This window comes from Poeciliopsis prolifica, unplaced genomic scaffold (genome assembly GCF_027474105.1).
Source record: "Poeciliopsis prolifica strain line A6 unplaced genomic scaffold, Auburn_PproV2 SCAFFOLD008, whole genome shotgun sequence".
NCBI classification, from domain to species: Eukaryota; Metazoa; Chordata; class Actinopteri; order Cyprinodontiformes; family Poeciliidae; genus Poeciliopsis; species Poeciliopsis prolifica.
In genome coordinates this window covers 1,499,103-1,526,942 of record NW_026562383.1, presented here as the reverse complement: position 1 = coordinate 1,526,942, position 27,840 = coordinate 1,499,103, and the positions used below count along the sequence as shown (strand labels likewise).

Here is a 27,840-nt window from a genome sequence, read left to right as displayed (position 1 = left end):
ATTTTTGGCAGGAAATGACAAACTCTTTTCCACTAAAAACTATCAAAATATGCCCGTTTACCACGATGCCTTAAATAAAATCCACTGGACCACTTTGCCTTCTGACGTTACTTCATTGGTAAACAGAGTCCACCTGGGTGTAATTTTATCTCAGTATAAACAAAGCTGTTTAAAGAAGGCCTGTGAGGTTAGTGAGAGAACATTAGAGAACAAACAGCTTCATGGAGACCAAGGAACACAGCAGACACATCAGGGAGGATGTTGTGGAGAAGTTTAAAGCAGAGCTGGGTTATAGAACATTATCCCAAAGCACAAAGATGATGCTCAGTGCATCATCTTTAAACAGAGAGTGTGGAACGACTGCAAACACACTAAGACGTGGCTGAGTTTTTTTATTTAGGTTTGGACGACCATACACTGTCTGTTACCAAATCAGCTTACTGTCATTGACAAAAAAACAACAATAAAGTTTTTTGTCAATGCAGGACACAGAAAAGCTGGTGCATGTCTTTGTTTTTAGTAGATTAGATTATAGAATCGGTGTTTATGCTGGTTCCTGGAAAGATACAAAAATCAATCTGGCTGCTGCAGCTTATTTATAAGACCGCTGCCAAAGTCCTGACCAGCACCAGGAAACCAGGAGCCTGAAGTGTGCACAAGCAGTTGTTGTTTCTTTTGAAAACATTTTGTTTCCAGCAGCTTTTGACTAAAGAATGAACAGCTGAAACAGCGGATTGTCTTTTCTTTCATGTTTGCCTTATTATTCCTGAGATGCTCTGTGAGGAACAGTGCATTGTTTCGTCTAAACGCTGTAGAAATCAACTTGCCTCGGCTGGAGCTCTTCCCGTCTAATCGCAGTTATCTGTCATGTGGTCAGCCAGTCGCAGACCCTGACACTGTCAGATTTGAGTTTTCTATCAGCCTCTGACATGTTTAGGCATTGTGAACTAACATCATGTTTTAGGACCCACTTGGCAGTCTGTCTCACGGCTGCACTGCTTATCTAACGTGACACTTGGCTTTTTTCTGCAGTCCTGGAACATTCTGTGTCTGAATAGAGTTCATGTCAACTTGGTTGTCTTGTAAAACCTGCAGCCAAACTTGTTTGTTTGAGACTGCAATGTACCTTCTGTGTGAGGCATCAATGTAAAGTAAATTGCCCTTAAAAACGGTGTTACTTACATTGCACTTACAGGGAATAATAGCATTTGGTTTATATTTGAATTCATATTTGAATGCTTTTACTGACATTGGGAGTGTTGAGCAGTTTCTCTTGTCTTTTATGAAGACATGCAAATTACAAGGCTGAACAGCTAGCTGGTTTCTCAGTGGCTTTGGATTTAATGGCAATTTTTTTACGATGGTATAATCCAAATTATTTGACCTTAACAGAATTCTTATATTTTTGTTTTTTTTTTCCCTTAAATGTTCTGGATCTTTAAAGAAGTTAGCCTGAGTAGCCTAAGTAAATACAACAAGCAGTTTTCAAATTATATTTTTATTTTCGAAGAAGAAAAAATATCTGCAAACCAACCTGGTCTTGTGTGAAAAGGTTGAACTTCCCTTGGCAGTAACTGCTGTAATCAGGCAAATATTTCCTATTGGTTGATTCTACAGATCTAACAATTATCTGTGTTGGACGAGTGACTAATACATATGAACCAAAAGAAGTGTTTAATCACAATTAATTTCAGAGCATGCAACTGAATTTCTACAGGTTAGTTTGGTTAACTTTATTTAGTAATAAATTAAATAATTGAAAAAAAACGGTCATTTTTATCTATGGATGTTTTTTTTTTTGTTTTTTGTCCATCGGTAAAACTTTTTGACAAAAATATAGGAATTCAATAGAATAAGGCTTTAATTGTTCATATTTTGAAGTATTGCATCAGGCATCAGATAAGGTTGATGGAAACGGCAAAATTCTACATGACTTTCTCAATTTTGCAAAAATACTTTTTACACTCCTGAGGCGATAAATGCAGTGAAGTGGAGCTGGAAACACATTAGTTGAAGAAGTTCTGACACAACGATTGCTGACATCCACTCTTGGATCTGCACCTTACCAGATGCACGACACCTCTGGTAAGGGGAGGGGAAGATTCTCTACATTTTTCATGATAATTTGAGGTCTTTATTACAGCCAAGTGCAGCATCAACATCTGAGGATTTTACTCTTTGCTTAGCCTGCTTGATTCGCTCCTAACCAGCTGAGTTGTATTTCCTTTTTTTTTCTGAAAAGGTTCACTCAAAATTGGCATGACAATTTAGATGGAAAAATAGTTATTGTAACTTTTGAATACATCCCTTCTCCAACACTATCCATCCAGTCATCCTTTATCGAACAGGCTTGTCCCTAGTGGGATGTTGGTGCCTCTAGCGGTTAATGGGCGAGAGGCGGAGCCACCTGGACAATCCATCACGCCTGAATCAAATAAAGGGTTAATGACCAGATCTTTGCATAACCTGCTAACATGCAATGGAGGTAATTAAGCCTTTTGATTCAGATGTGTTGGGGCAGAGATTCATCCAAAAGTTGCAGCATTGTAGAGCTTGAGTACTGAAATTGTAGACCTGAAATAGAGGAAAATCTTTCACAGCACTGTGAGCTGTTATTTTCCTGACTCCTTTAAACAGTCCTGCATATCGCCCTCTAAATACCTGCTTTTGTCAGAATATTAGATGTCCGTCGGATAACTGCAACCAAGCAGTTGCGAGGCAGTCTTAAAAAGCAGTAAGCATTTGCATGGGTGGGGTTTATGTTAGCTTCGCTTATCTCAGCAGCCATACCTGCAGCTCCGTGGTTCACCAGAGTTTCCGTCAACGAACACACTGTACAGTTCTCCGTCAGTGTGAAAGAACATCTCTGTGGATTGTAAAGGTTGCTGACCTAAGGGAGTCATTTCAGATGAATTGTACAATAAATCTATTTGAAATGATCTCATACAGATGAGACCAAAAGTGGAAGAAAAAAATCATATCCTTTAGTCTCTTTCTTTGTTCACCAGGCTCTAACCAAACAGTCCTACGCATTCTATGAGGAGAGAGCATGTGTTGTTTAGAAATTTTGCAGACCAGCATCTATGTATTTCTCTGAAGTGGAAGCAGAAGTCTGGGATCAGAAGCCAAACCCAATTTATCTGATTTTTATATTTAGAATTGCACCACCATCTGGTTTGGTCAAAGTGAAAGTCTCTTCCATGTAATTCCTCTTCAGATGGAGTTCTTTTTACCCTTCATATGCACACAAGTGGCTCATGATGCGAACATGCTGTTTAGGACTTCCTCCAATCCAGTTGTCTAAGGGTGCATTCGTACCAGCCTCATTGAGTCTGTTTTAATCAAACTCCAATTTTTGGATTGGAGTTTGGGGAGGTGTGAAGGTACAATCGAATTCTAATGTGGACCAAAAAAAACAAACTCTGGTTCGGTTGAAGTCAACTCTAGTGTGGTTTGAATGTATATGTGAACGGAAAGCGAACCAGAGGCCGCTTCAAAAGCAGGAAGCACAATATCGTGCAGGGAATTCTGGGTAAATGCGTCCAAAACATACATGCGAGTCTGTCACTCATGGGAGAAATAGTTTGTGGTCTTTAACCAAAGACAGAAGAGAAATCCTACCACTACTTAAATCTGACTTCACTCTGTTTTTGTTTATATGTCATGAAGGAGGAAGTTGTGCTTGGTGTCTTCAGAGGTTTTTGTGTCGTTTTCTTCATTGGTTGTTGGTGCAGCGCCCCCCACAGGCGACTGGGGAAACATGTTGCTCTAAAGGTTTGATTGATTTGAGAAAGAGAACAGCAGCAGCTGAAAATGAATGAATGAGCAAATTAATGTGCTTTATTAATCCGCAGAGGGAAATACACATTTCAGTGCAGCTTGTCCCAAAAACAACAACAAAAAAGGAAGAAATGTTTGGTCAACAGTCAAACAGAATCTACGGGAAAATGCCCTGATTGTCACAATTCCACCTTAAGTTTTCCAATATTTCTGCGTCTGACTTAACGAGTTCGAGAACAATAATGTTTTGTGGCAGACTGTGTGCCACCCATTAACTGGAAGAATAATCAGTAGTTGCTTTTCCATTGACCAAATAGCTGTGCAATTTGACATTTTGAAAATAAATTTGCTAAAGGAAAATACCAATTTTGTCTTTCAATGAAAAGTTTTGATGCTACATTGAGGAGTTTTTTTTCATCTATATCATTTATTATATAAAACTGCAATAAAAAAAATTTTTTTACATCTCGATTCACATGATCAACAACCGGATGTTGACACTGGCTTAAACCACAAAGACGACTACAGGAAGCAGTTGATGGCAGAGCATGTTTTTCAGTGACTTATCTCGTAAGTCATTAAAATTTAGTTGATTTTAGTTGTGATTTGTGTTTAATGGAAACACTGTAATTGTAAAATTGTGTTTATTTTAATAGCAGAATATAGACAAAGATTTGCACACGTTTGTAATGGAAATGCAAATGTGTGCAACTAATGTCATCCAGCTCTCCTTTGGGTGGTCGAAATGTTTTGCTATAATGGTGTAGATGTTTCTAACGGCTTGTGGTATTAGTACTTGCTGTGAAACATCGCAAAACTCCCCTCTCATCAACTCTTGCTGTGAACAGAAGCGTTCCTTTTTTCTGGTGGGAAGGTGGTGATGTCACTCCCAGCGTTATGAGCAGCTCTGCTGCCTCACCCCTTCTTTTCAGAGTCTCCCCCCCCGCTTGATAAACACAATCGTCCTTTACTCAGCAGCAGGACTGATGACTGAGTGTTGTTGCCCCTGATAAGCCCGGCCTCCACCTGACAACAGGGCCGTGTTTATAGTAAAGCAGGTAGAAGTGGCTCTGGGTCGTGTTGAAGGTGCAGCAGGCGACAGTTTTTCAGCCAGCTGGAAAAGTGCTGAGTGTGTGTGAGAAGGCTACTTTTAGCACAGCCTGCAGAGAGAAAGTCTGAAAGAGGAGAATTACATGCGTGCGCGTGTGTGTATGTGTGTGTGTGTGTGGGGGGTTTACACAAGGGAGAGCTAGTATTCCGGTTTGTGGCTGGAATCCAAGTTTTAAACTCTTTTGTTTGAAGCTGCAGACAATCTGTCTACATATTGCAGTTCAGCCGTTTACAGTTCACACCAGCTGGTGGATTCAGTCAGTTGCTTTTTTTTCCATCAATAAAGGGCTACATCCAATTCAGTTCACATCTGGAGTTTAACAGATTACTGCACAATTATGTACATGCAGATGTCTGCAATGACAAGAAGTGATCCAAAGTGAAAGAAAACAGTAAGCTGCTGCTTTATTAGGAAGACGGTCACACATGGGGAATGAGTTGATTTTAATGTCCCTAAACTGGTTGGGTTTTTTGTTTTGGAAACATCTTTATTATGTTCATTAATAGATTTTCCTCCAAATGGCAGCAAGCTTACAGCAGAACTCTGTAGGAGAGCATCGATTTTCTTAAAGAGGCGGTATTATGTGTTTTCCAGGCACATAGTGCCATCTTATAGCATAATCAAATAACTGTATTACCTTCAGTTGTTATGAAAATGCTATCAAACATGACTTAAAAGAAATTTCACTTCCTAAGTTTTTAAAATTGGGCCTCTGTCTCTTTAAAAACTCCTGCTCTTTCCAAAGTTCTGCCTTCAGTTAGACATCACAACATGGCTCCTCTATTAAACCTTCTGCAACGTTCCTACCAGAGCTGCTCCTATAATAAGCACAGCAAATGTGAAAATCACAGACAATTGTGTTCTGCTCTCGCACTGCGCTCTTATTTATTTATTTTTTTATGTGGGAAATAATCCAGACTCACCTCACTATTTTTTATTTTTTAGTAACAGCCAACAGCGACGCAGTGTGGCACTGTCTAAATTATCACCAGTCAAATGCAACTCAGGTAAAGTTAGCCTTCCTGTGTCTACATCGTATATACCAGTGCAGAACAGACCAAACTGTGTCATCAACCCAGCATGCATTGCACAAGTGAAAGAATGGCTGCCTCCATGGGTGAAAAATATAACAAGAGATATCAAATTTATGAAGTAATTATGAGTTTCTGCATATCATAAACAGCATTTTATTTTAGCTGTCAAGAAAATCACAACATATTTAGATCAACATATTCAACTAATCGTAGATCCCTTTTACAACAGTTGACCCACTCTTGCCAACTTAGTAACAACTTTAACAACTTGTCAGACAAAAACTCTGTGTGAGTCTAAATCAGAATCAGCAGGTCTGGTTTTTAAAGAAAACTGCAATCAGTTCACCCCTGGAAATTTGGTAATTTTTTGCTTTGTGACGGCCCGCGTAACTTAGTTTTTCTACTACTTTAAAATATAAGATCAAAGGCCTTGCTTAGCAGGAACTGAAGAATGCTCCAACACAATGCAAAGGATAAAAAAATTGAGAGATTCTGTCTTCAGAAGAATTGTAAGAACTTCAAGAAAATTGCTTGCAATGAACATCTGCAGAATTACTGCAAACTTGGGTGTTAGTTCCCTGGTTCACTCTGTATTCCTATAAAACAAGCAGACTGTCTTACCATTTTCAGTCTGCTGTGTAATAAACTCCAAAGAGGTCTGTTGAAGCACCAATTATGTGGTGAGTTCAAGACTGGATCTGTCGAAGCATCGTGCAGACATTTGCTGGGATTGTATTTTTTTGTTCCACTGTTTATTCCAAAGTGTTAATGAACAGTTTTGGTTAAACTCAGGAGGTGGATTTAACTTCAGGAGCATTTTTCATTGTCATGTTTACTTTTTCTTGAGGTTCTCTTTGTAATTGATGTTTCTGTGGCATAATGTACAAGTGCTGATGGAGCACGATGTGGTGCCACTGACGAAGGATCACTACATGTGCATTAAAGAACAAAGAAAGAAAGCATTTCTTTCCCTTTAACAACCAAATTGGAAAATTAAACAAAGCACAGAAGAAACAACCAAACACCAACCATGAATCTCATCATTTCACCCTCATTTCTCCATTTTTATGATCCATAACAGTTTACAACTTCCAAACCTCCATTTCCTTATTATTACACTCATATGTAGCATTGGATGAAATTATGTTCTGTGTAGACTGGATGATTTTAGAGACGCACCAATCAACTTTTTTCACAATACCGATAACTGAGTTTTAGTATCGGTTGATATTTATCCGATACAGAAAAACTGTTGAATTGATTTAAGATGTTTCTGTTTATTAAACCCAGAAATAAATGTATTCGCTGCATCAGTACAGCAAATGTACACCAATAACTTCATAAGTTTGGTCAAATATGTAGAAATAACTACTTTAATGTCAGTACATTTATGAGTAGAACAGCCAATGTAAAATAAATAAATAAACTGAAACTGGCAAACAATAGGTTGACTATTTTGGTCAAATATGCAAAATTAAAAGTGTTGTTGCCCCTGATAAGCAACAACAACAATATTGCATTTGAAAGCAATATTCTTTCAAATGCTTCAGAAAGTGAAATTAGGAATTCTAGATATAAAGTAAAGTGAATAATTACACATGATATTGCTCAGAGCACAAAGCATATAGTTAGACTAAATTGATCTACTCATTGTCACAGATAACTGATCTAGAATTTTTTTCAATATTGGAACCAATACAGATATTATTGGATTGGTGCAGCTCTAGTTGATATGCTCCAAAGCCTGATTCACATTGTCTTTTTTTGGGGTAACATTTAAAAAATTTGCTTGCAATTCGCATGACTATTGGATGAAAACATGACTATAGTTAGCTTAATTTTCCACTGTGAACTGCACTTACTGTAGTTGTGAATGCGTGTCTGAGCTTGACTTGTAATGGGCCCTGGTTTGTGCCCTGCCTCTCGCACTATGAACAGTGTTAGATATAACATTTGGTGGGACTTTTGTATTCTTTTCCTAAACTAACAGTGTTAGTTTAAATGAAAATCCAGCCATACATGGGAAACTTTGGAGACCAAATACTTCTCATGCCTTTCATCATCTCTTGTTAGCCAAGAGTGAAGTGCATACGACAGCTCTTACGCCTGAGAGTAGCTCACTTCCAACAGTTACTTTATGACAAAAGCCACAGTGGCGCTAAAAGCCTCAGAATCACTGAAGAGACCACACATACTGTACAGCTGATGGGACCGGCTCCTCATTCGCCTCTTAATAGAAGTCTTTGTGTTCGTCAGCAACCCCTTTAAGAGTTTTCTTTGGGTTTGAGCCTGAGTATAGTAACAGTTTGAGTCTCAAAACATGGGTTTTCATCTCTGAGTGGCCGTGTTAATGGAATTGAGTCATAATAGCTCCCTGTTCTTAGCGCTTTGAAAACTGCTAATGAATCGCATGTGTTGGTGGTGTGTGTGTGTGTGTGTGTGTGTGTGTGTGTGTGTGTGTGTGTGTGTGTGTGTGTGTGTGTGTGTGTGTGTGTGTGTGTGTGTGTAAGGTACAGTAGTGCAGTGTGGTGTTGGCAGTAGGTGGTCCTGCCTGACTGTTGGTATGTGTGTGTGTTATGTTGTAAAGGGGGTGGTCTTCTTTCTGATCCTTTTACAGGTTACAGTATGTATGTGGTGGTTCTTAATGCCACACTGGAGTTCAAATGTTGGTTCCTCTATTAGAGCCTCACATCATGCCGGTGGTGCTTGAAAGCTGGCATCACCTCACAGGTTCTACACATTTTGTCTGGTTTGATCCACTTAGGATGCTTTTCCTGCAAACGTTAGTCTGTGTTAGCAGAACTGTGCATCGTCTCTACATCCCCTCTACAAGCTGTGTAACACAATAAAGATGTCCTGTGCAAAAGAATAGTAGTATGTTGTTTCTGTCGGCAACAGAAGCAGATCTCAGTAAGACTCTTAAGATTCACAAATCTCATTCCTGCAACCTTCTGTCTAATTCCAGTCTGATAGTGTGCTAAAGTCAGCATTAAAGCAGCTTAGTCAGCTCAGTGTTGCATTACCTTTCATTAATCATAATTCATTATTTTGAGCCTGTGATATCACAAAACGATGGTGAATTTTCACTCTTAAAGACCTATGATTGCAGGTCACATTGGATCCAGTTCTGTGGATTCTGCCACTTTCTGTCCTGCTCTTCAGGAATTCTTGCGGTACATTCAAACAATAGGTTTTAAAACTTTAAAACATTCAGACATGATGGTTTTTACGGTTTCGGTTACCAGCTATGAAGCACATTGAGAAATAGATGAAACAGACATAGATTCATTAAAAGTGGTGAATAATAGCACCACAAAGGTTTGAATAGGCAGCTAGCATTATGCTGAATTATAAGTGGCTTTTTCTTGGTTTTTCTCTTCTTCTTCATGTTTCTGATGATTGTTAAACTGTTGAAACCACTGCTGGGTTAGCAGGACATGAGACTTTCATGTTATGGGGTTTTATGTAAATACTGGATATTATTTTTTTAAAATATCTGAAATCCTGCCAACTGTCCTCTCCTGTTTTAGTTAAAACTACACAGTTTCCCTTTCTGGAAGACTGTAGTTTTAAGTCGTTAGGAGACACAAAGCAAAAACCTTAAACTGCTGCTGCACAAGTACCTCAACAGGTCGTTGCTAGGCAACCAAAGAGCGAGTAAGTGAATGCTACCGATGTTGGCTATGGGGAGTTGAGCGGTTAAGGTTTTCCTCTGCCTACATCGCCCAGAATGCTGTGCAATTCTGGATCGGAGTTCAATGAAATTATTGAATATTCTATCAGGCGTGTTTTCTATTGAAATTGATTGTGCATCTATCGTGATTATTGATTTATGTCTAGTCTATCTGAAGTGGTGTTTTTGATTGACAGCCATTTCTGGGTCATGTGGACAAGATGTATGTTAAAAGCAAAGCCTAATTTTACATACAGCAAGTCATGACTGAAGCAACTATATGCTGAGCAAATGAAAAACATGGAAGATAATGACTAAAAGCCACAAAAGCATGAGACATGACCCCATGCTCAGCCTGTTGCAGCTGTCTTGCTTCAGAATAATTGATTTTGAACCGCAATGTTAAAGTCTTTTTGTCTAAATTAATTATTTAAATTGACGGTAAAAATTCTGCAGGGAATCTTCTGGTCTTAATAAGCTCTTACTAAACAAAACTTGTCATGATTATGTGGTCAGTTCCCTTTGTAAAGGTGGATCTTTTAAATGTTTTTAGGGTTTTGCAACAAACAAGAACAGCATGTGAAAACAAAGTCTTATTCCAACAGCAGTTTATCAGTCTTAGTTCTGCACTGCACTCCCCATTGTTTCTTTAAGTCATTGTATTTTATTCATTTCCCCGTTTCAATCTCACTTGTGATTTCTTGTTTGTGAACCTAAATTTTCCACCATCAAATAAAGAAAAATTCACAAAATGCTGAATTGTTATTAATGAACAATAAGTTCTACATAAAGTAATTCTCATGTTAAAGAACTCGCCACTGTCACACACTTTTCTCTTTTACATGACAGAAATAAACACAGCCCTCAGTGTAGATGGATGAAAGGATTTTTTTTCCATCCTGCCTCTTGGGGCCTCTCCTTTACGACTGAATCATGAAGGTTTTCCTTTGGATGTTCACACTGCGTTCTGCTGGAAGAAGCTTTCATGTCTCTTTCAGATGGTATCAGTTAGCCGGTTGAGTCATTCCGAGCCGTGCTTTCTTTAGACTGATTACTTTTCCTTGAATGGAAATTAAATACTAATCATACACTAACTGAAAGAGGACGCAAAGTAGAGAGTTTACTTCCTTCCCATTTTTGTTTTCTTTTGTTGTAATTCTTCCTCCGTCCTTTGTTCCCAAAAAGTAGAGCTTTCTGAGCACTGCCTGGAGGTTATCCATTATGCACAAGATCATGTGTTCACAGGCTGAAACTACAAAAACTTACTGTATATTCCAGTTATTAGTTCAAGCAAGGTTTCAGAAACTGTTGGAAGTGGACATTTCACCCTGTGAACTATTACCTTTACTGCACATTCCTTCACTGCTGTTGTTTGAAGGTACGGAGATCTTCATTATTAAGTTGAATAACCTTTTGCACAAATATTATTATGTGATAACTACTGCTGTTATGGCCAGATAACTGACATTTCACTTTGTGTATTTACTTCCACTTTCAGCAATGTGTAAATGTGACTACACCACCTATATTCTGCTTTAAACCTGTGCTGCATCACCATAACTGTCATGACTGAAGAAATACAGAAACATAATGGAAATACACATAAATATTTATATCGGCACAGTTTTACTTATTGGACAGATCCTATTTGTTAAAAAGTGACTGTTGGCTGATACCAATGTAGATTCTGGTTTATTATGCATCTCTAGTTAAAAATACTCTGATGATAATCATGATGATTGCGCCACAGTAATGAATATGAGCAAAAGGCTATTTAGCAAAGATTTGTTGAACTTTCAAAGCAATATCTTCATTATATCTTTTAAATTATTATAAAAACGCATGTCTCGTAAAACATTAGTATGAATAGAAGTTAATAGTTTTACTATATATCCACTACTATTATTGTGCCATTCTGGTGTATTGCATTAGGTAGAAAATGACCTCCAGTCCTTACTGAGGTCATCTGTTGTCTCATCTTGAGGGGCTGATGTCTAAAAACCTCAAACTATCCACAGCATGCCAGCAAACTGCAGCAGATTTTATACAAAATTTCAGTCAGCCCATAATTCTTAAAGAGAAGCTGAAGAGGGAACCTGTATTTGAAGCTTCCAGTTTCCTTCTTAGTAGTAGGTCTAGTAAATGTGATGTCTCAACAAGGCATTTGCAGAGAGTTACAAATGTGTGTGTGTATGTATTTTTTTGTTTTGTTTGTTTTTTTAAACGGGAAACTTTAGCCAAACAACAGTGGAAATAAGAGTAAAACCAGCAGCATGGTGGACGGGGTGATGTGTCCGGTCTTGTTGTTCCTCGCTGGGCTGGTAATGATTAACAGGAAGTGGAGCCACAGTCCAGACTGTCGTGCTTTGGGGTCATAAACGCATCAACCTCCTAAAGCTGATCTCCTATCAATCCTCACATCTTTACCTTATTAAAGGCATTAATCCACAGTCTGGTTTATTTTTACTCCTTGTGTGTTGGATCCAGGTTTATGACGTGGGTTTCCACATTGGCTGCTTGTGTTTGTGGATTAGGTGCTGGTGCTTCACAGAAACAGGAAATGCAAAAGAAGGGTCCTGCCATTGGTTGAGTCAACCTCACAGGGGTTTACAACCCATCACCTCAATGATGTGGCCACATCATGTACTGGCATGACATCAGAAGAAGTCTGAACTTCCACAGACTGTTCTGTACTGACAGAACCTGCTGCAGGAGCTCATGAGTAGCTGATATCCCAGCCAGGTTTATGTGAAGAAATGAAACAAATATGTAGCTATTATTCAAATGGGTTGAAAACTTCTGACCTGTCTCTGACCATTTTCTTTACTTTGTGTTTGTTTCATTCCAACTTGGTGTGACATATGAGACATCCTATATTCTATACAGCCATGCTAAAGCTTTGCTTTGTTCTTGTTACAGTGTTGTGCTGACCAAGATGTCTTCTAAAGCTGTGAGTGGCAATAAACTGAATGGGCTCCGGCAGGTTGTACAGCAGCTGAGACAAGAGGCGAGAATTGAAAGGATGAAGGTAAACCACAGAACGAACATCTTCATTGGAAGGGACTGTTGAACCTTGCTGCTGTCTGTTTTAGGATTGTACTCCACCTCCTTCCTTACCCCCAAAACGCACTACTTGCATCCGACATTTTCACACTACGATCAGATGTGTAGCTGACGCCATAGACTCTGACCCAACAGTCCATCAGCAGATTCCCAATAACAAATATTGGCGTGAAAGTATGTACAGGAAATTCTGCCAATGTAAAGACAAGCCAGTCTGGCACTAAACACAAACACCTACTCGAACAAATTACACTACTTTTTTTGCTCGTAAAAAGATTTTTGCTTTTATTTTCTCTCAAAGTGGACGTGTGTTGCTTTACCCCGTAGCATTCATGACATTACACCAAAACAGACCTCAGGTCTATCTTGGTTGGACAGTCGGAGACACAGTCGCAGAGAATCATGAGCAATCGACTTTACCATGTTCCAGTTGTTGTGTGCATCATCTGACCGGATTGTTCATCAGATTGAATGCCAGTGTGTTTTGGCCCTTAGGCGCTCTGTAGTTCTAGATGTCCAACAGGGAAATAATGGATCACCTCCAATCTGGATTTGACTCAAAAGTTTCCAGCAGGTCAGACAGAATCACAGAAGTCAGATTCAAGAGAGATAGAGATAGTAGAAGAATCAACGCTAGCCAAAAAAAAACACAATATCTGGGTCCACAAAATATTTGACAGTGATCATAAATAAGTACTTTTGTATTCTATATTACCATTTATCAAGACATTTAAACATATACTCTACTATTTGAACTGTCCCTTAAGTCAGTGTTATTATGAAGGCGGTCTTGACCACATCACTTTGATTTGATGTCTGATAAGAACATCAGAAGCTCTGGCTCACATCTGTCTTATGGCTTTAAACACTACATAACACTGGACTACTATTTCACCTCAACATTTCTCATGTCTGACTCAGACAAGATGCAGATGTTAAACAATTGATATTATATCCATGGAGACCCATATCCAGCGCAAACTAGGAGCCATTATCTGCTCACATCACTCTGTTTAGATTTATTTGTATGTTTCAATTATAATCACATTCATTTTCTGGACATATAATTCTTGGCACTTTGATATTTGTTTTCCAAATTTAAATTGAAAATATGTGTGAAATGTTGTCAGGAAGTTTCACAGTTAGACAACTGTTCAAAAGCAGACAGGATGTTATGCAGAGACAAAACACAATGAGGTAAGTGATTGCGTAAAAAACCTCAGAACAACATGCAGGACTTCAGAGTCCACACGTCACACTACGAACAGAGGCAGGGTCTCTGGGTGAAGGACAAATAAGAGAAGGAGGAAACCAGTTCTTTTTTTTTTTTGCAGTTTTATGCGAGATCAAGGCTTTTAGGAACAATGCTCTGATGACGAAGGAAGGCTCAGATTCAATCAGATCATCTGCATGTGTTCTTTCCAACTCCTTGTCAGCTGAAAGCTGCTATTACGGTATAGGAGCTTAAAGGGGCAGTGTTATATATTTTCCAGGGACATGGTGCCATTTTACAGCACAGTCCAGTAACTATGTTATCTTCAGTTGTTATAAAAATGTGATGTATATCAAATATGGCTCCATAATGTAACAGCTTGAAATTAAGCCCCTGTCTCTTTAAAAACTCCTGCTCTTTCTGAAACTCCACCTTCAGGACGTCATTGCAACAAGGCTCCTATATTAACCCTTTAACAATGTTTTCACCAGAGTTGCACTGAGAAGTAGCTCCTATAATGAACTTAGCAGATCTGCAGATGCACCTGGAGTTTGCTAATTGCTGCTGGCTAGTCTGAAGAGTCACAGGGAGGGCTGCTCTGAGGGAGGGAAGCCTGGAAACTGCAGCTCTGGGGAGGAGCTGGGCTTTGAAGGCAGATCCACCAGGTGTTTTGCACAGCAGAATGGTTGCCATGGAGATTAAAATATTTCTCAAACATTCATAAAAGAATCAAGGAATAAGATTAAAACATGCTGTAAAGATTTAATGTGATAAACATCAGACTTGTTGGGATGAGTTGACTGAAAGGCTCTCTGAGTGATCTGGTGTGTCGCCTTTGCTTACTTTACATTTCACTCACTGCATGTTGGTTTGGATTGTGGTTTTTCCAAATCAGCGATCCAGATGCTTTGGTGCGCTGAACATCTTCAAATGTGAGAACTAAAAGCTGTTTATTTTTCCTCCAGATCTCCAAAGCCTCCGGGGACCTTATGCGCTACTGCAGGGAGCATGAGAAAACCGACCCCCTCATCGTGGGCATCCCGGCTTCAGAAAACCCCTTCAAGGAGAAGAAGCCCTGCACTTTATTGTAGTGGAAGCCCTCTAGCCTTGTCTATTTTCTTCTGCCTATTAATGTTGCTGAGTTGCTCATGTTGGGAGGGGTGAGAGGGGATCTGTGATCACATCATTAGGTGTTTTAACAGTTGGTGCAGAATGCCGTGCAGCAGCTCCCGCTTGGGGGATTTTGACCAAAACTACTGACCTGCCACTGTTCAGGGTGAACTTCAACCGCTTCAGAAATCTTTGTCTGCGTGGGTTTCATAAAGTCATCATAAAGTCTAAATCTTATTTTCTAATTCTTCTACCAGTAAAAGCAGCATTCAGTGATGGGTTTGCTCTGTCAGTTCATCCAGTGGGCAGTGACTGTTATTTGCCTCTCTGGTTTGCCTTAAATGGACGCCAAAAACCAAAGTCTCCCAGCTGGCCTTCTCTATAAAAGCTTCACATGACTGAGAGCCTCTGCAGTAGTTTTCCACGTGTAAGTGCAGCTTGTGCCACGAAATTTTTGGGATCCAAATTTCCAAATGTTGCCATGATGTATTTTAATGAGAAAGAAGCAGATAGTATTAAATCAAAGAACATGAAAACAGTATATGAAACAGCCGGTCACATCTCCAACTGACCGATGACAATCCACATTCCATTGAATATCCTGTTAGCATTTTTGTTAGTTTGATCAATTTCACATCATCTTTAAATTATTTAATAAAAAAATTGATGCACACATATCCTTCATGTTGAATACATTTTAAATCCATTCATCTTCCCAAATTTTGTGGGAAATTTGGCAATCCTGAAAATACTGAATTAATCATTCATCTCAATTTAACATTTTTTTAAAAACTCTGGATCAATGGGGATTTTTATCCTGTTAGATTAATGTAAACTAACCCCGTGTGTTGAAAACCAGCCAAACCTGAATTACTATATTCACAAGCTCCTTTATGAGTAGAGATGCCAGTTTCCAATTAAAACGTTTGATTTACAGCTTCCAATTTACAGTTCTGTGTGTGTAAACATACACACACAGCTCTGACTCTGGCTGAACAAAACTCAGCAAATGTTGCAAACCACTGTGAACTCCACTTATCAACCCACAGCAAATAACTCTAGTAGCGTCAGAACTTTGAATGCCTGTAGGAACAGGTGATGAAAGCTTTTACCTTCATTCTACCAGATGTGTTATTGGTTGAGGTGGAGGTGGGGGGAGGTGGGGATGAAGGGGTCCAACATGCCTTATCTGCTGTGGTAAATTTAAATAGTAGGAATAAAATCAGCCTTACCCATGTTTGCCTCTTATTATGACAAATCATTTTACGTGTTGTATTTTCTTTAAAAAGATAAAAAAAAAAAAAAAAAAAACTTTCTTCTTCTTCTTGCCTTCCCCACACGGATGCCTGACGCTGATCCACTGTCCTCTGCGTCTGTTTTTCTTACTTGCAGTGAATGGGGTCTGTGTCGCTGCCAATGATGATGTGGGAACAAAAGCTTAACAACACAACTGCCATGTGTTGCCATGTCTTGCCATGTGTTGCCATGTCTTCATTCAATCTGTAACTCTTGTTGTTCCATTGAGAGATTAATTTAACTGTGACCAAATGCTTTTTTTTCTTCTGTCGGATAAATGTGTTTATTAATTTACCAGCATCAGTATGGAGATTTGATGAAACTCAATAAAGTGAAACATTCCTACAGCATGATGCATTTCTTCTCACTGGACTAACGATACAGGAAGCTGACTGGGGTCTCTTATGATCCAGGCCGGCTTGTTGGCATAAAAGCTTTTATTGAAGTTGCTTAATCTCTCACACTGAAATGTTTTAACCTTTAATACGATCCCATTTATTCAGCAGTGGGGAAAACATCCTAGATTTGTCCAACTGTTAACAAATTCAACTCCAGCTGTTGCTACTTTATAAACTACTCAACCACAGGTTTACATAGACTGGATAAATAGACACATCCTGCTGTCTGATGGTAAATCAGACTAAAGTTTTCTTGCTTTGTTAGAATTATGAAAAATATTTCTGTTTTCTAATTCCACAATGACGAGAGTATGTCTGAGACTTCAAGTGACTTTATTTAATTGACTTTAATTAATTATTAAATTCAATAATAATCATTTGAACATCTAAATGTATTGAATGTAAAAAAAAAACATTTGAACACACAAGTTTAAACACAAATTAATAATAATTTATTAATTGACTACTTAATTGTTCTTGTTCTCTCTGTGGTCTCATTTCCCCTGTGCCAGAAACAGCCAATCAGGATCATACTGCTGTCAGTCAATCTCGTGTACACGCTGCTCAGACCCTCCCCTTTGCTCTCTGTTACACTACAGCTGGTTCACCTGTTTTGAATACTAATGCTAGTTAGCATGGCCACAAATAGTTTTTCTGGAATGGTAATTTGTTTCTCACAGCGTATTCATAAGCATGATTGATGGCTTTAAGTCCCTCCTCCTGGCTCTGATTGGATCTTTCTGACCGGGAGCGCTGCATCACTTCAGATGCACAGGGTAGATGTGGGTAGTAGCACAGGAAGGAGCTCCATCTCTCCATCCTCATATGATCTGCCTCACGCTGTCAGATGACTTGATGACAGGTTTAACAAACTGAGTTGTAACTTTAAGCTGAGCTCATGCTTGTCTGCAGGATTTGGTAGGAACTGATTCTGGTCCTGGAGAAATGCTGAAAAATGTTTATTTTTTATTTTTTTTGGCTGCATATTTTGCATCATTATGTTGCGAGAAAGACCAGCTGACATAATGTTCAGCTCACTATGTTTTTATTAAACTTCAAATCAGGCCCACAGCACCACATGTCATCCCCATAATGAACACTGGAGAAGACTGGAAATTCATCATTCATTTGACATCTGATCAGATCACATGTTGCTGCATCAATGTTGTCTGAAGTTGCTGTTGCTGACCTTCAGGCGCCACTTTGTGCCCGCTCACTGTGTGTGTTGGCAACATTACATGGCTCCTCCTCCAGCCTGGTGACTGAATGTCATGAGCCTTTGTGTCATCATTTCTGTTCCTCCAACAAATCACAAAGTCATCATCGTAAGAAGCTCTCAGAAACTCTACCCTGCGTTTGTAAAGTTACTGAATTTGTTTCAACAAAATGTTCCAAATGAGGTGATGCTGCTGAGATGAAGATTTATTTTAAGACTTCGTAAAAATCTTGACCAGGAGTTTCTCAGCCTTTCTGTGGACCCACTTCCTGTCATTAGAGCTCTATTCCTGTCTAATTTGGGAGCAGGAGCTTTGGCCCTCTCACCGAGGCCCTCAGCAAGCAGGGAACGCTGGAGCTAAATTTAGAACGGAGCCAAGGCCCGGTTTCCGCTACTGGAGAGCAGAGGAACTATTTTTGCTCGTCCTGGGAGTCCGCCGGGTTTCTCCGACCTTGTTCTGTCCAGCTGGAGGCGGCACACTCTGCGGTGTGTTCGGTCTTTACACAATGGGAAGATCATGCAGGATCACACTCACCACATTGTTAAAGCTGCACATGTGGTGCAGAGGATGCAGCGGGTCTCACACACAAAGCAGCAGCAGGAGCAGTGGTGAAACGTTGATGCCTCCTTTATTAAAAATCAGCAGGTTTTTTTCTTTGTTTTTTTTTTCCCCCACAAATGAGACGTGGTGATGCAGGATGAACCAGGTGTGTCTGCAGTGAGAAAACAGAAGGAAAAACCCCAAATAAAAATAGCACAAGTTGTAAAAACTTAACATTAGTTAGAAAATTATATACAAAAAGTGAACTTCAAGTACTAATGTACAAACTTGCCAATCTTCTGCTGCTGTCAAAAATGACACATTTTCACCATTCTAGTGTTTCCATTGAATAAGAAATAACATTAAAATCACGTGTGAATAAGTTTGTTCTTGCAATAAGTCATTAAAAAGCTTTTCTGGCTGAGGTGCAAGCAACAGTGAAACATAATAAGAAACAAACACGAGTTTAAGATTGTAAAAGACAAGCTGACAACAGTAAGGCAATAGAAATAGTAGACATACTGGCATTTTTTGGTTTGTTTTTTGTTCCATATAGAGATTTCCAATATTTCAGTGAGGAGAAATGAAGTTTAAATTGGTTAAAAAATGAAAACCAGGGGTAGAACCTCTCTTCTCACAACAGCATAGATTATATTTAGAAAGTAAGAAAACAATATTTATCACATCAGATGTTTGGCTATCAAGGTCATCAATATAATATATTGACTTCTGGTAATCTCTTGGATGGAAACATTGCAATTGTGAATTATTTTTTTTTTTTTACATGTGTAGCAGAAACACAGCTGGCCTTGCTGTAAGAGCAATTCAAAGCAAGCCCTGAACACTCAGTGGCCTAGTGCAAGCCCGGTGCAAACAGCCTGAATATTGGGCACCAAAATTCTCTCTGCCTGCCAGCGGGGGCCTCTGGTCCCGCTGTGTCAGTGTGTTGGAATGTGCTGTGCTGGGACAGAAGAGTGTGTGTGTGTGTGTGTGTGTGTGTGTGTGTGTGTGTGTGTGTGTGTGTGTGTGTGTGTGTGTGTGTGTGTGTGGTGTGTGTGTGTGTGTGTGTGTGTGTGTGTGATGGGCCAGGCTGCAGAGGTTCAGCTATCTAGTCTCTTCAGTTTTTCACGTCCCTACTGTAACAGTAGGTTCTCAGTTTTCCGGTCCTGTCCTGGTTCCTGGTTCCTCTTTCAGGGAATGGGGATCTCTTGATGTGAAACTGTGGCCCCTCCTGAATCTCTGCCAGCATTTTATTGATTTTCCACTTACTCTGCAAAATTGAGCTGGCCCTGGTCTGCTCATGTGCTGAAACGACCAACGCAGAATGAGAGAAATAATTAGGGCTTATTTTACTGCCTTGCAAAAAGAAGATCGAGATCCAGGATGCTTTCTTGTCGTCATCCATTCACACCAGTTCAGAAACGTTTCACTGCAACAGCTTGGAGAAAAATTCAGGAGCAGAATCTGGCTTAATTAGCTTAAAGCTTTATTTTTACGACAAGATAAAAATAATAAGATTTATGTCATTTAAACCAGAATATCTTCTCTTATAAAGATCAAAGGTTGTAACAGTAAAACAGAAACATGTCTTGGGATTTTTAGATGTCGTCTGCAGGAAACTGCGAGATGAACTGGAACCTTTGCATAAGTTGTAATCTGGCAGAGGAGGATTTTTTTATATCTTATTATGAAATGTTCTTGTTACAAGGCCAGACTCTTCCCGAATTTATTTTATATCTGGCAGTTAAATACTTCAGTAGCCTGGGAATGAGACTTTATTTTATTATCTTTGATTAATTAATTGCATGAACTTTGACATGTCAATATTTTTTGCACAATTAATCAATTCTGCTACTCCTGTAAATCCGAGAAACTTCTGCAAACCGATCTGATGGAAAAGTTTTCTGTTTTCAAGTTGTGGTTTAAATTAGTTAGGCTGTTAGCAAAGCTGCATGTCAATTTATTCAATAATTCAGCAGCAAAAAGGGTTGAAAATGTTGCCTATTTTGTTGATAGGCAACAAAATCGATCATAATCTAACCAACATTAGGTAGAAAATTATATACAAAAGACAGATCATAAAAGACTTTTACAATAAGCCTACTTTTGAAAAAATAAAAAATAAAATTAAAAAATTTTATCACATTTTTTAATAAAAAATGTGATTTTTTTATTGAAATGTAATTAAGCGATTACAAACCTTGGAATGAACTCGATTTAAAAATTCAATCCAGTTCACGCATTGAATCAATCAATCAATCAATCAATCAATCAATCAATCAATCAATCAATCAATCAATCAATCAATCAATCAATCAATCAATCAATCAATCAATCAATCACTTTCTCAGTCACCAACAGAGAAACTAGATTCAAACATCAGATTTTGTTTAGTGTCATCACTAAAATCATCACTACACATCTGATATGTTGCTCAATGTTTCATTTTTTCAGTACAAAATCAACTCTAACCCTGTGAGGTTTTGTTCCAGAGCTAAAGGAACTCAGTGTTTCAACTGTTTTGCAGTTTTCTGGAAATTTGCTCCAGATTTGTGCTGCATAGAAGCTGAAAGCAGCTTCTCCTTGTCAGGTTCTGGTTCAAACCTTGAACTTGTCCACATTTTTTTACTTTTCGTAACACGAGGCTTAAAATAACCTTCAGCCTCCGATCACAACAATACTGTGTTACATCAGAGAGCGTCACGCCCCCCCCGTCACGGGACAGGTGACCTTTCACTTGGAGCCAAACGAGGAGCGGCTGGAAGGCAGAGAAACACTTCAAGTCACTCTGAAAGGCCGGAAGGACTTTCCAATGATTTCTAAAGGCCAGATTTAGCAGGGCAGTAAGTGTCTGTATGCTGGAGGGAGAGGAATGAAGATGAATGCACAAATAATGGCTTTATGCAGCACACCAAAAATAAAAGAATATTATATCCATGATGGCAGGAAAATAACAACTGCTAAGCAGAGTTTTCTAATTGCACTTTTTATGCTTCGTGCTCCCAGTGGGTTTTGGGAAATGTAGTGAAGCAGAGTGGAAACCGAGGAAGGACAAAACCTTGTAATATTTCCAGTGAAATTTCTGGTGATGAATAACTTAGAACATTTATTTCCACTTTATATCACATACAGACATGTCAGCTCAGAACTCCATTACTCAGCATTCTGAATGAAGGTCGCTGTTTTCAAACTCCAGACATTTCATTTAGTTCTGCCGACTGTTCTTAGTGGTCAGCAGAACTGAAAAAGCTTCTGGCACTTGATGTGTCCGGCGAGGGACTTTAAAAAAAGTCCAAAACTATTTTAACATCAGCCATTCCATTGTGGACATTTAAAACATTCAGAACTGTCAACATGCTCCCGTCGGCTGACCACGGCCTAGTCAAAGCTCAGATAATAATGTCATTTAAATGCTGAGGGGAGATTTGAAAATGAGGAGTGGGACAGACTTTCTGCTCAGCTGCTCATCTCTACGCTGGTTCTGTTTGTATAACTGCACAATGTTTATGATATAAATTTGAACTTTTATTACACATGCATACAATCAAGAAACATATGGACAGCCCTGAGCATCCTCTTTAGGACACTTTCAGAAAAACAGTCTTCAGTCAGAGGCGCCTTCAAATTTGCTGAAATACAGACTGCTACAGGAGATCAAGAAGCTTCTTCACTTATTTCAGCTAAACTGTTAGACCAGCTGTAGGAGGGCTTATAGTAAAATTGCATAAAGATATAAAAAATACTGAAATATACATTAATGTGAAAATTTCTTTCCAAAGAACTGAAACATTCAGTGAGGCTTGCAAACCTTTTAACAGGACACAGCAAAAATAAATGCCTGATTAATGACTTTTCCTAACCTGAAGTTCTGCTAGGCTTCCACTGGTCGTTCTCACATGACCCAGATTGTGAAAGTCCTTTTTGCCCTTTCGCCCAGATTATGACTTGGCACTTTCAGAGGGGGTTGCCTGCCTTGCATCAGCTGAGTGACGTCACCAGCAGCCAGCTTCTGGAAGATCACCTGCTGGTGTGATCATGTGACTGCTGGATAAAGAGGGGAGGCGTCAGAAGGGCTTTCACAACGGCCTGCATACCAGAAAACACCCACTGACTGAACGCTTTCTGCTCGGCTCTCCTCTGACCTGCAGCAGTTCTGGAGCCGCCAAATCAAAACTCAAGACGCTCAAATCTTAGTCAACTGCAGCCTGACATCTTTAGAGACTCATTGAGCTGTTTGGATGAATGCGCTCGGTCCTGCTGACCGCGGCAGAAGCCGGAGCAGCGGGCGGGTCGGGCCGCTCATTGTTCTGTTTAGGCCAGGGATGGCACCGGGTCCACAGCGGGGCCACAGCGGCCAACCTGACCCCCTGCTGTTCACACGTGACGCTCTTTCACTGCAGCTCCAGCATTCAGCAAAAAAAACAATCACATTTTACATTTTGTTTCCAAGATTTTATTGACAGGAAAACATTTGTCTGGTACTCAAATCGTGCAAGTTTGTAGAAAAATAGTAACATAAATATGCATAAATATAATTAGAAATAACTTAAATTTGAACAAAAGAACTAGTTCACTTTGAAAAAATAAAACAAAAAAACAGCTGGTGTGTGGATAGATATAGAAGAAACAGGAAACAAACAGAATGAAGGTTTTTCCCTTTTGAAATCAAAACATCAACCTGAACATGAACGGCTGTGATGAATAAGTTAAACTGCAGCAGCTCCAGTGTTTCAACAAGTGCTTTATTTCTGCAGAGAGCCTGAGGTCTGGGTCCGCTCAGCGACTCAGCAGCTCCGCGCTCCGGGGTCGCTGTCCCGCTCCTCCCCATCGCTGCGGAGACGTTGCCAAACAGACAGCGTCCAGTCCTTGTGTTCGGCTGCGGGGCGTCACACTGAAAAGCACACAAGCTTCGTAACACTTCCACCTCCAGACGAATAGAGTCCGCCGCCGCCTCCTCTCGCTCGCCACGGCCCGCAGACGTTAACTCCAAACAAACCCAGTTCGAAGTGGAAATTCCGACCCCACGCTTTTTTAAATTTTGGTTTTGAAAACATCCCACACTGACAGCATGTTTTTTTTTTCTCTTTCTTGTTTTTTTTTTTTTTTTTTTTGTAGTTTTTGTTTTGTGCTCTCTGCAACCAGCGTTGCAGCAGACCTGGTTCTCTGGTGGGAGCATGGTGTCAGGTGGGGTTTAAAGCATGCCTCCTGTGCAGATATGATTTGGTTCCGAACAGGGTCTCCTGGATGTGGGGAGGTCCGGGGGCGCTCATCGCTCAGGCAGGTTGATGATGGGAACCCACTGGTCCATGCAGCGGCTCTCTCTGCAGAACCGGTTCAGCTTGCTCAGAGCGGGGTCCTTCCATGATGTGGAGTGTGGGCTCTGAAAGCGAGAAGGAAAAATGACGTCAATCATCCAAACATCACCTCTGGCTCAGTGTGACTGCTGCGGTGTTTCCACCAGGGGGCGCACCGATTGCAGCTTTCTAGCCGGTCTTTAAAAAGCCAGACGTTCAGATGTTGGCGCATAACGATTGTTTTTGCATCAAAAGTTGCTAAATATAGTGACAACAACTTTACAACAATGGGGTGGTCACCATGGAGACGTGACCTGGTGGGCGGAGCTAACAGTCAGTCCTCTGCCACTGAAGAGCAAAAGGTGACAGTGGCTGATTTTCAGACCTTTGCAGAGATGCATAAGATCCAGATAATGTCGGTTTAAAGTGTAAATATTGATCGATCTCCCAAACTTAAGAAAACCAGAGCTGATTTATCCGCCGGCTGATTTACTTTACTTTCCACTACGCTGATTATATAGTCTACCACAAAGTCAGCTGTGCAACAGGAGGAATTTCACTCTCCACATTTTCTTAGGGTGAATTTCACCTCACACTGCAGGGCAGCCAGACCCACTGACAAGAATCACTGAAACCATGATTTGTCTCTGTGTTAAATGGAGATGTACTGAAAAAAAAAGTAAAAAGAAAGTAAAACGCTGCTAGAATTCAAGAAATTTTCAAAACAAATGTACTTTCTTTCAGCCGTGAGTCAGACCTCTGCCAGCCCCTGATTCTGCACAACGACAAATTCCTCATAAAATTCTTCAGAAGTCAGATGAAGGAGGAGCTCTGCCATGGCTTTATCACAGGCACAGGAACAAGTGCGGACAAGTTCCCCTCTGAGTAAGAGTTTCACTCACGTGCCCTCAGCCAGCAGATCAAAGGTTCCATCCCAGTCACAGTTACGGCCGAACAGAACAGAAAAGACGGCGAGCAGCACTCACAGTGACCAGGACGCAGTGCAGGTCCATGGGCTCCCCGCCACTCTGCTTCCCTCCGCTTCCCCCCAGGATCTCTGCCAGCCGGTGGGTGTTGTTGACCCTCAGGATGTTGATGTCGTTCTCGCAGCAGAAAGCCTGAATGAGCGTGAAGTGGATCTGCAGAGCCACGTCTTTAACGTCGTCCTCATCAGTGGCCAGGATGCACAGCACCACATTGTCAGGGTCTCTGTTGGAGAGGAAAGCGTTAACGTGAGGTGGCAACCAGGAAACCCTCCTGGAGAAACAAGCAACACAGTCTGCACTCACATGTTGAGGGACTTGGCTGCCTCATAGACGCCAACCGTAATGCAGCCCTGTGGCAAGGCAGAGGTGAGGACTTCCTCCAAGGCTTTCGCCACTGTATCCATTCTGCAAAGCACAGACATGTTCATGTCACTGGAGCTGCGCTAACGGTGTTGTGTCATTCCGAGGTCCCTCCGGTCCACATGTGGTTCCCCACCACATTTAGACTCCACGCTGCATTCAAAGTCAAGTTGTGCAATAGACTACCAATAGTGAAACAAAGCCCAATGTGATCCAAAAGGTCAGCCAGATATTATTCAACACTTTAAAAGTAAGATTTTCAGGTGTTTTCACTTGAAAATGGACATTAAAGGATTAAACCGTTTTTACTGAGTTATAGATTGTCACCTTCCTAAAATAATGGTCCTAAAGTTATAAATTCATATCTCTTTGAAAGCAAAATCAAAGAAAATTGGACAGTTTGACTTTGCTATTAAAACATATGAAAAGTTGCTACACTAGATTTCAGGCTGATGGTGATGAGGATGATTTTACTACAGCTAAGTCTTTCAAAGAGTTTTGATCATCCAATAACGATCAAAGCTCCTGATAACTAAAATAATTATGACTGTTCGGGAAATGTTGCAGGAACAGAGGCGACATTACGTCACGCCACGGTTCTTTCAATACAGACAACCTACTGTACGAGGTGTACCTGAATGCATCATGAAGTGCAAGGAGGAATATTGGAACGCGACACGACAAAGAACTTCATGCTAACCACTTCCTCCGTTTCAGAGAATTATAACTAACACCCTTAATATTAGTCAGGCTATTAGTGAGCCTTAACTAATATTAAGGCTGAAGTCACTTTAAACAGCACATGAAGCTGAAAAGACGATACCGAGTCTGCTGTCCCACATTAAGCTCAAACCAGTCCACTTTGCTCCATATTGGCTCTTATCCATAATAGCGGTGCTGTTACTGTGTCATCTACTGTGGAACAAAGCTACTTATGCTAAACAAATCATGCATAACAAACGACATTTACCTTTCTTGAGAATAATCCCCACTTAGTTCCTCAAATGTCATGTTGTACATTAAACTCAATCCGACCGTCTTGCAAAGAAAAAAAAAGAACAAGAAAAAAAAGGGTAGCGAACAGCCAAGCTTTGCTGGAGCCTTCTCTACTGTCTCTATCTGAACTGCACGGCGCCGCGTCTGACAGATAAATCTGGCAACTTCACATTAAAACAGTCCCGAGGCAGCAGCGTCCAGGCGGCGATTTACATAGCTACGGTGATTGGTCGGTTGTAGAATTAAAAGCGATGCGATTGGACAAAGACCCGGCGAGAGGCGTGTCCGTGTGTAGTCGAGTTACTACCGAAACTTCAGCTGTCTCGAGCCTCTGACACACAAAAAAACCCTTTCTGTCTCCGAGCTGCAACAGTGATGTCAAGATAACTATCGTATTCGTTTTAATGGAGGAATTCTAATATCCTCTAACTTTCATCGTCTGTCGCATCTAATTCGGTTTTTCTGTAGCCCCAAGACTGTGTAAAAAAAAAAAAGCTAATATAAAGAAAAGGCAAAAATCTTAAGACATAGGTTCAAAATAATATTTCCTCCTTTTCCTGACTATTTAAGTTAGCAACGACTCGTGTTGCGTTTGACTTTTGTGCAGAACTCACCCCAACTGCCGGTCCAGAACTGCTATAACCTTCAGTACAGCCTCATAGCAACGGGACGCTTCCTGGGAGACCTGTCCTCTGATTGGTCTGTGCTGGAGAACGCGAACCCCCGTCCCGGAAGCAGCGCGCGAGATACAAGGGACTGGCGCGAGAGTGACCGGAAGATGGAGCTGAGCTCAAAGAAAACTGAAAACACAAAACTTCGAAACATGTGAGAAAGCCGGCTCAATGAAACCCACTCAGCAATAACCCGTTGAGTCATTTCCCATGCTATTCTTTTTTTATTTTGCTTGTTTTTATTTTCTTTTAAAAATGCATGTTCAAAGAATGCAACATATTAGGATTTTTTTTCTGTAAGAGGCCACATATCACAATGAAATGACATGTTTTGGCATTTGGCTCTACATAAATAAAGTGATACTCAAAAAGCTCTAATAAAACACAAAACCAGCATACTAAGTGTTCTCCAATCTTTTCTGTTGTTGAGATATTCTGGTTTGACTGTAAAATGTACAATTTTATAGTTCACCATAACTCAAATTATGAACCTACACGAGGATACAAGAATAAAGACGAAGATATGCTGATGATTTAAAAGAAAAAACAAAACCAAACAACAATCTATGCTGCCACCTAGTGTTATAATTAATATTAAGCCAAAATTGCCAAGGAAACCAGTGTGATTCATCAAATGATAATTGGCAGATTAACAACACATGTTGATATGAATTCATATTAGTATGTATAGCATGTATTACTAATATCAGGTAGCCTGGTCACTCACATATTTTCGATTTCCAAACATTGAATCAACATGTTCTAAAGGAGGTAGTACATGTTGTGGACATGTAATAATGAGAAACACAATTTCAGAGGTACAAATAATTGTCTTCGTTCTCTCATATTTGATCATCATTAAGTTTTATATGCAAGGCAGACATATTGGATTTCTAGTTTGCAGTGCCTGAAAACCCTAATTCTTCAGTCTGGTTTGACTATCTTGTCCTTGTTGCTGTCCACTGTGGACGCTTCCTCTCATCTTCCTGTTTGCCACATTCCACCTGTTGTTTTTTTCTCTGGTTTTAATGTCTGATCGATGTTTTTGAAATTAAGCTTTTACCTGTTTGGCAAGCTGACGGATCCGTTCAATCGCTT

At 40.0% G+C, this 27,840-nt stretch overlaps 2 protein-coding genes across 3 annotated transcripts in view; one reads left to right on the top strand and one right to left on the bottom strand.

Moving 5' to 3' along the window:
• Positions 1 to 16,627, top strand: part of gng12a (guanine nucleotide binding protein (G protein), gamma 12a) — a 31,714-nt gene extending 15,087 nt beyond the window's left edge. Inside the window, exons 2-3 of the mRNA XM_055033852.1 lie at positions 12,518 to 12,626; positions 14,840 to 16,627. Of these exons, the coding sequence (XP_054889827.1) occupies positions 12,534 to 12,626; positions 14,840 to 14,965 (219 nt within the window). The 5' untranslated portion in view covers positions 12,518 to 12,533 and the 3' untranslated portion in view covers positions 14,966 to 16,627. The remainder of the gene's footprint in view (positions 1 to 12,517; positions 12,627 to 14,839) is intronic.
• Positions 16,628 to 22,878: 6,251 nt separating this feature from the next.
• gadd45aa (growth arrest and DNA-damage-inducible, alpha, a) lies at positions 22,879 to 26,951 on the bottom strand. Of its 2 annotated transcripts, none has more exons than XM_055033798.1 (4): positions 26,686 to 26,951; positions 25,019 to 25,120; positions 24,716 to 24,938; positions 22,879 to 23,815 (listed from the first exon to the last, which is right to left on the bottom strand). In XM_055033798.1, the coding sequence occupies exons 2-4, from the start codon at positions 25,117 to 25,119 to the stop codon at positions 23,702 to 23,704; spliced, it is 438 nt and encodes a 145-aa protein (XP_054889773.1). In that variant the 5' UTR covers position 25,120; positions 26,686 to 26,951; the 3' UTR covers positions 22,879 to 23,701. The 2 variants fall into 2 exon arrangements, with proteins under 2 accessions (XP_054889773.1, XP_054889772.1); XM_055033797.1 differs by lacking the exon at positions 26,686 to 26,951 and adding an exon at positions 26,046 to 26,674.
• Between the last annotated feature and the right edge of the window lie 889 nt (positions 26,952 to 27,840).

Excerpts from the sequence above, each read along its gene's own strand:
- gadd45aa (XM_055033797.1), bottom strand. The coding sequence starts at position 26,095 with ATGTACAACATGACATTTGAGGAACTAAGTGGGGATTATTCTCAAGAA. Across the intron at positions 24,939-25,018 it reads GCAGCCAAGTCCCTCAACAT|AGACCCTGACAATGTGGTGC; the intron begins GTGAGTGCAGAC and ends CCTCTCCAACAG. Across the intron at positions 23,816-24,715 it reads TGCACTGCGTCCTGGTCACT|AGCCCACACTCCACATCATG; the intron begins GTGAGTGCTGCT and ends TCTCGCTTTCAG.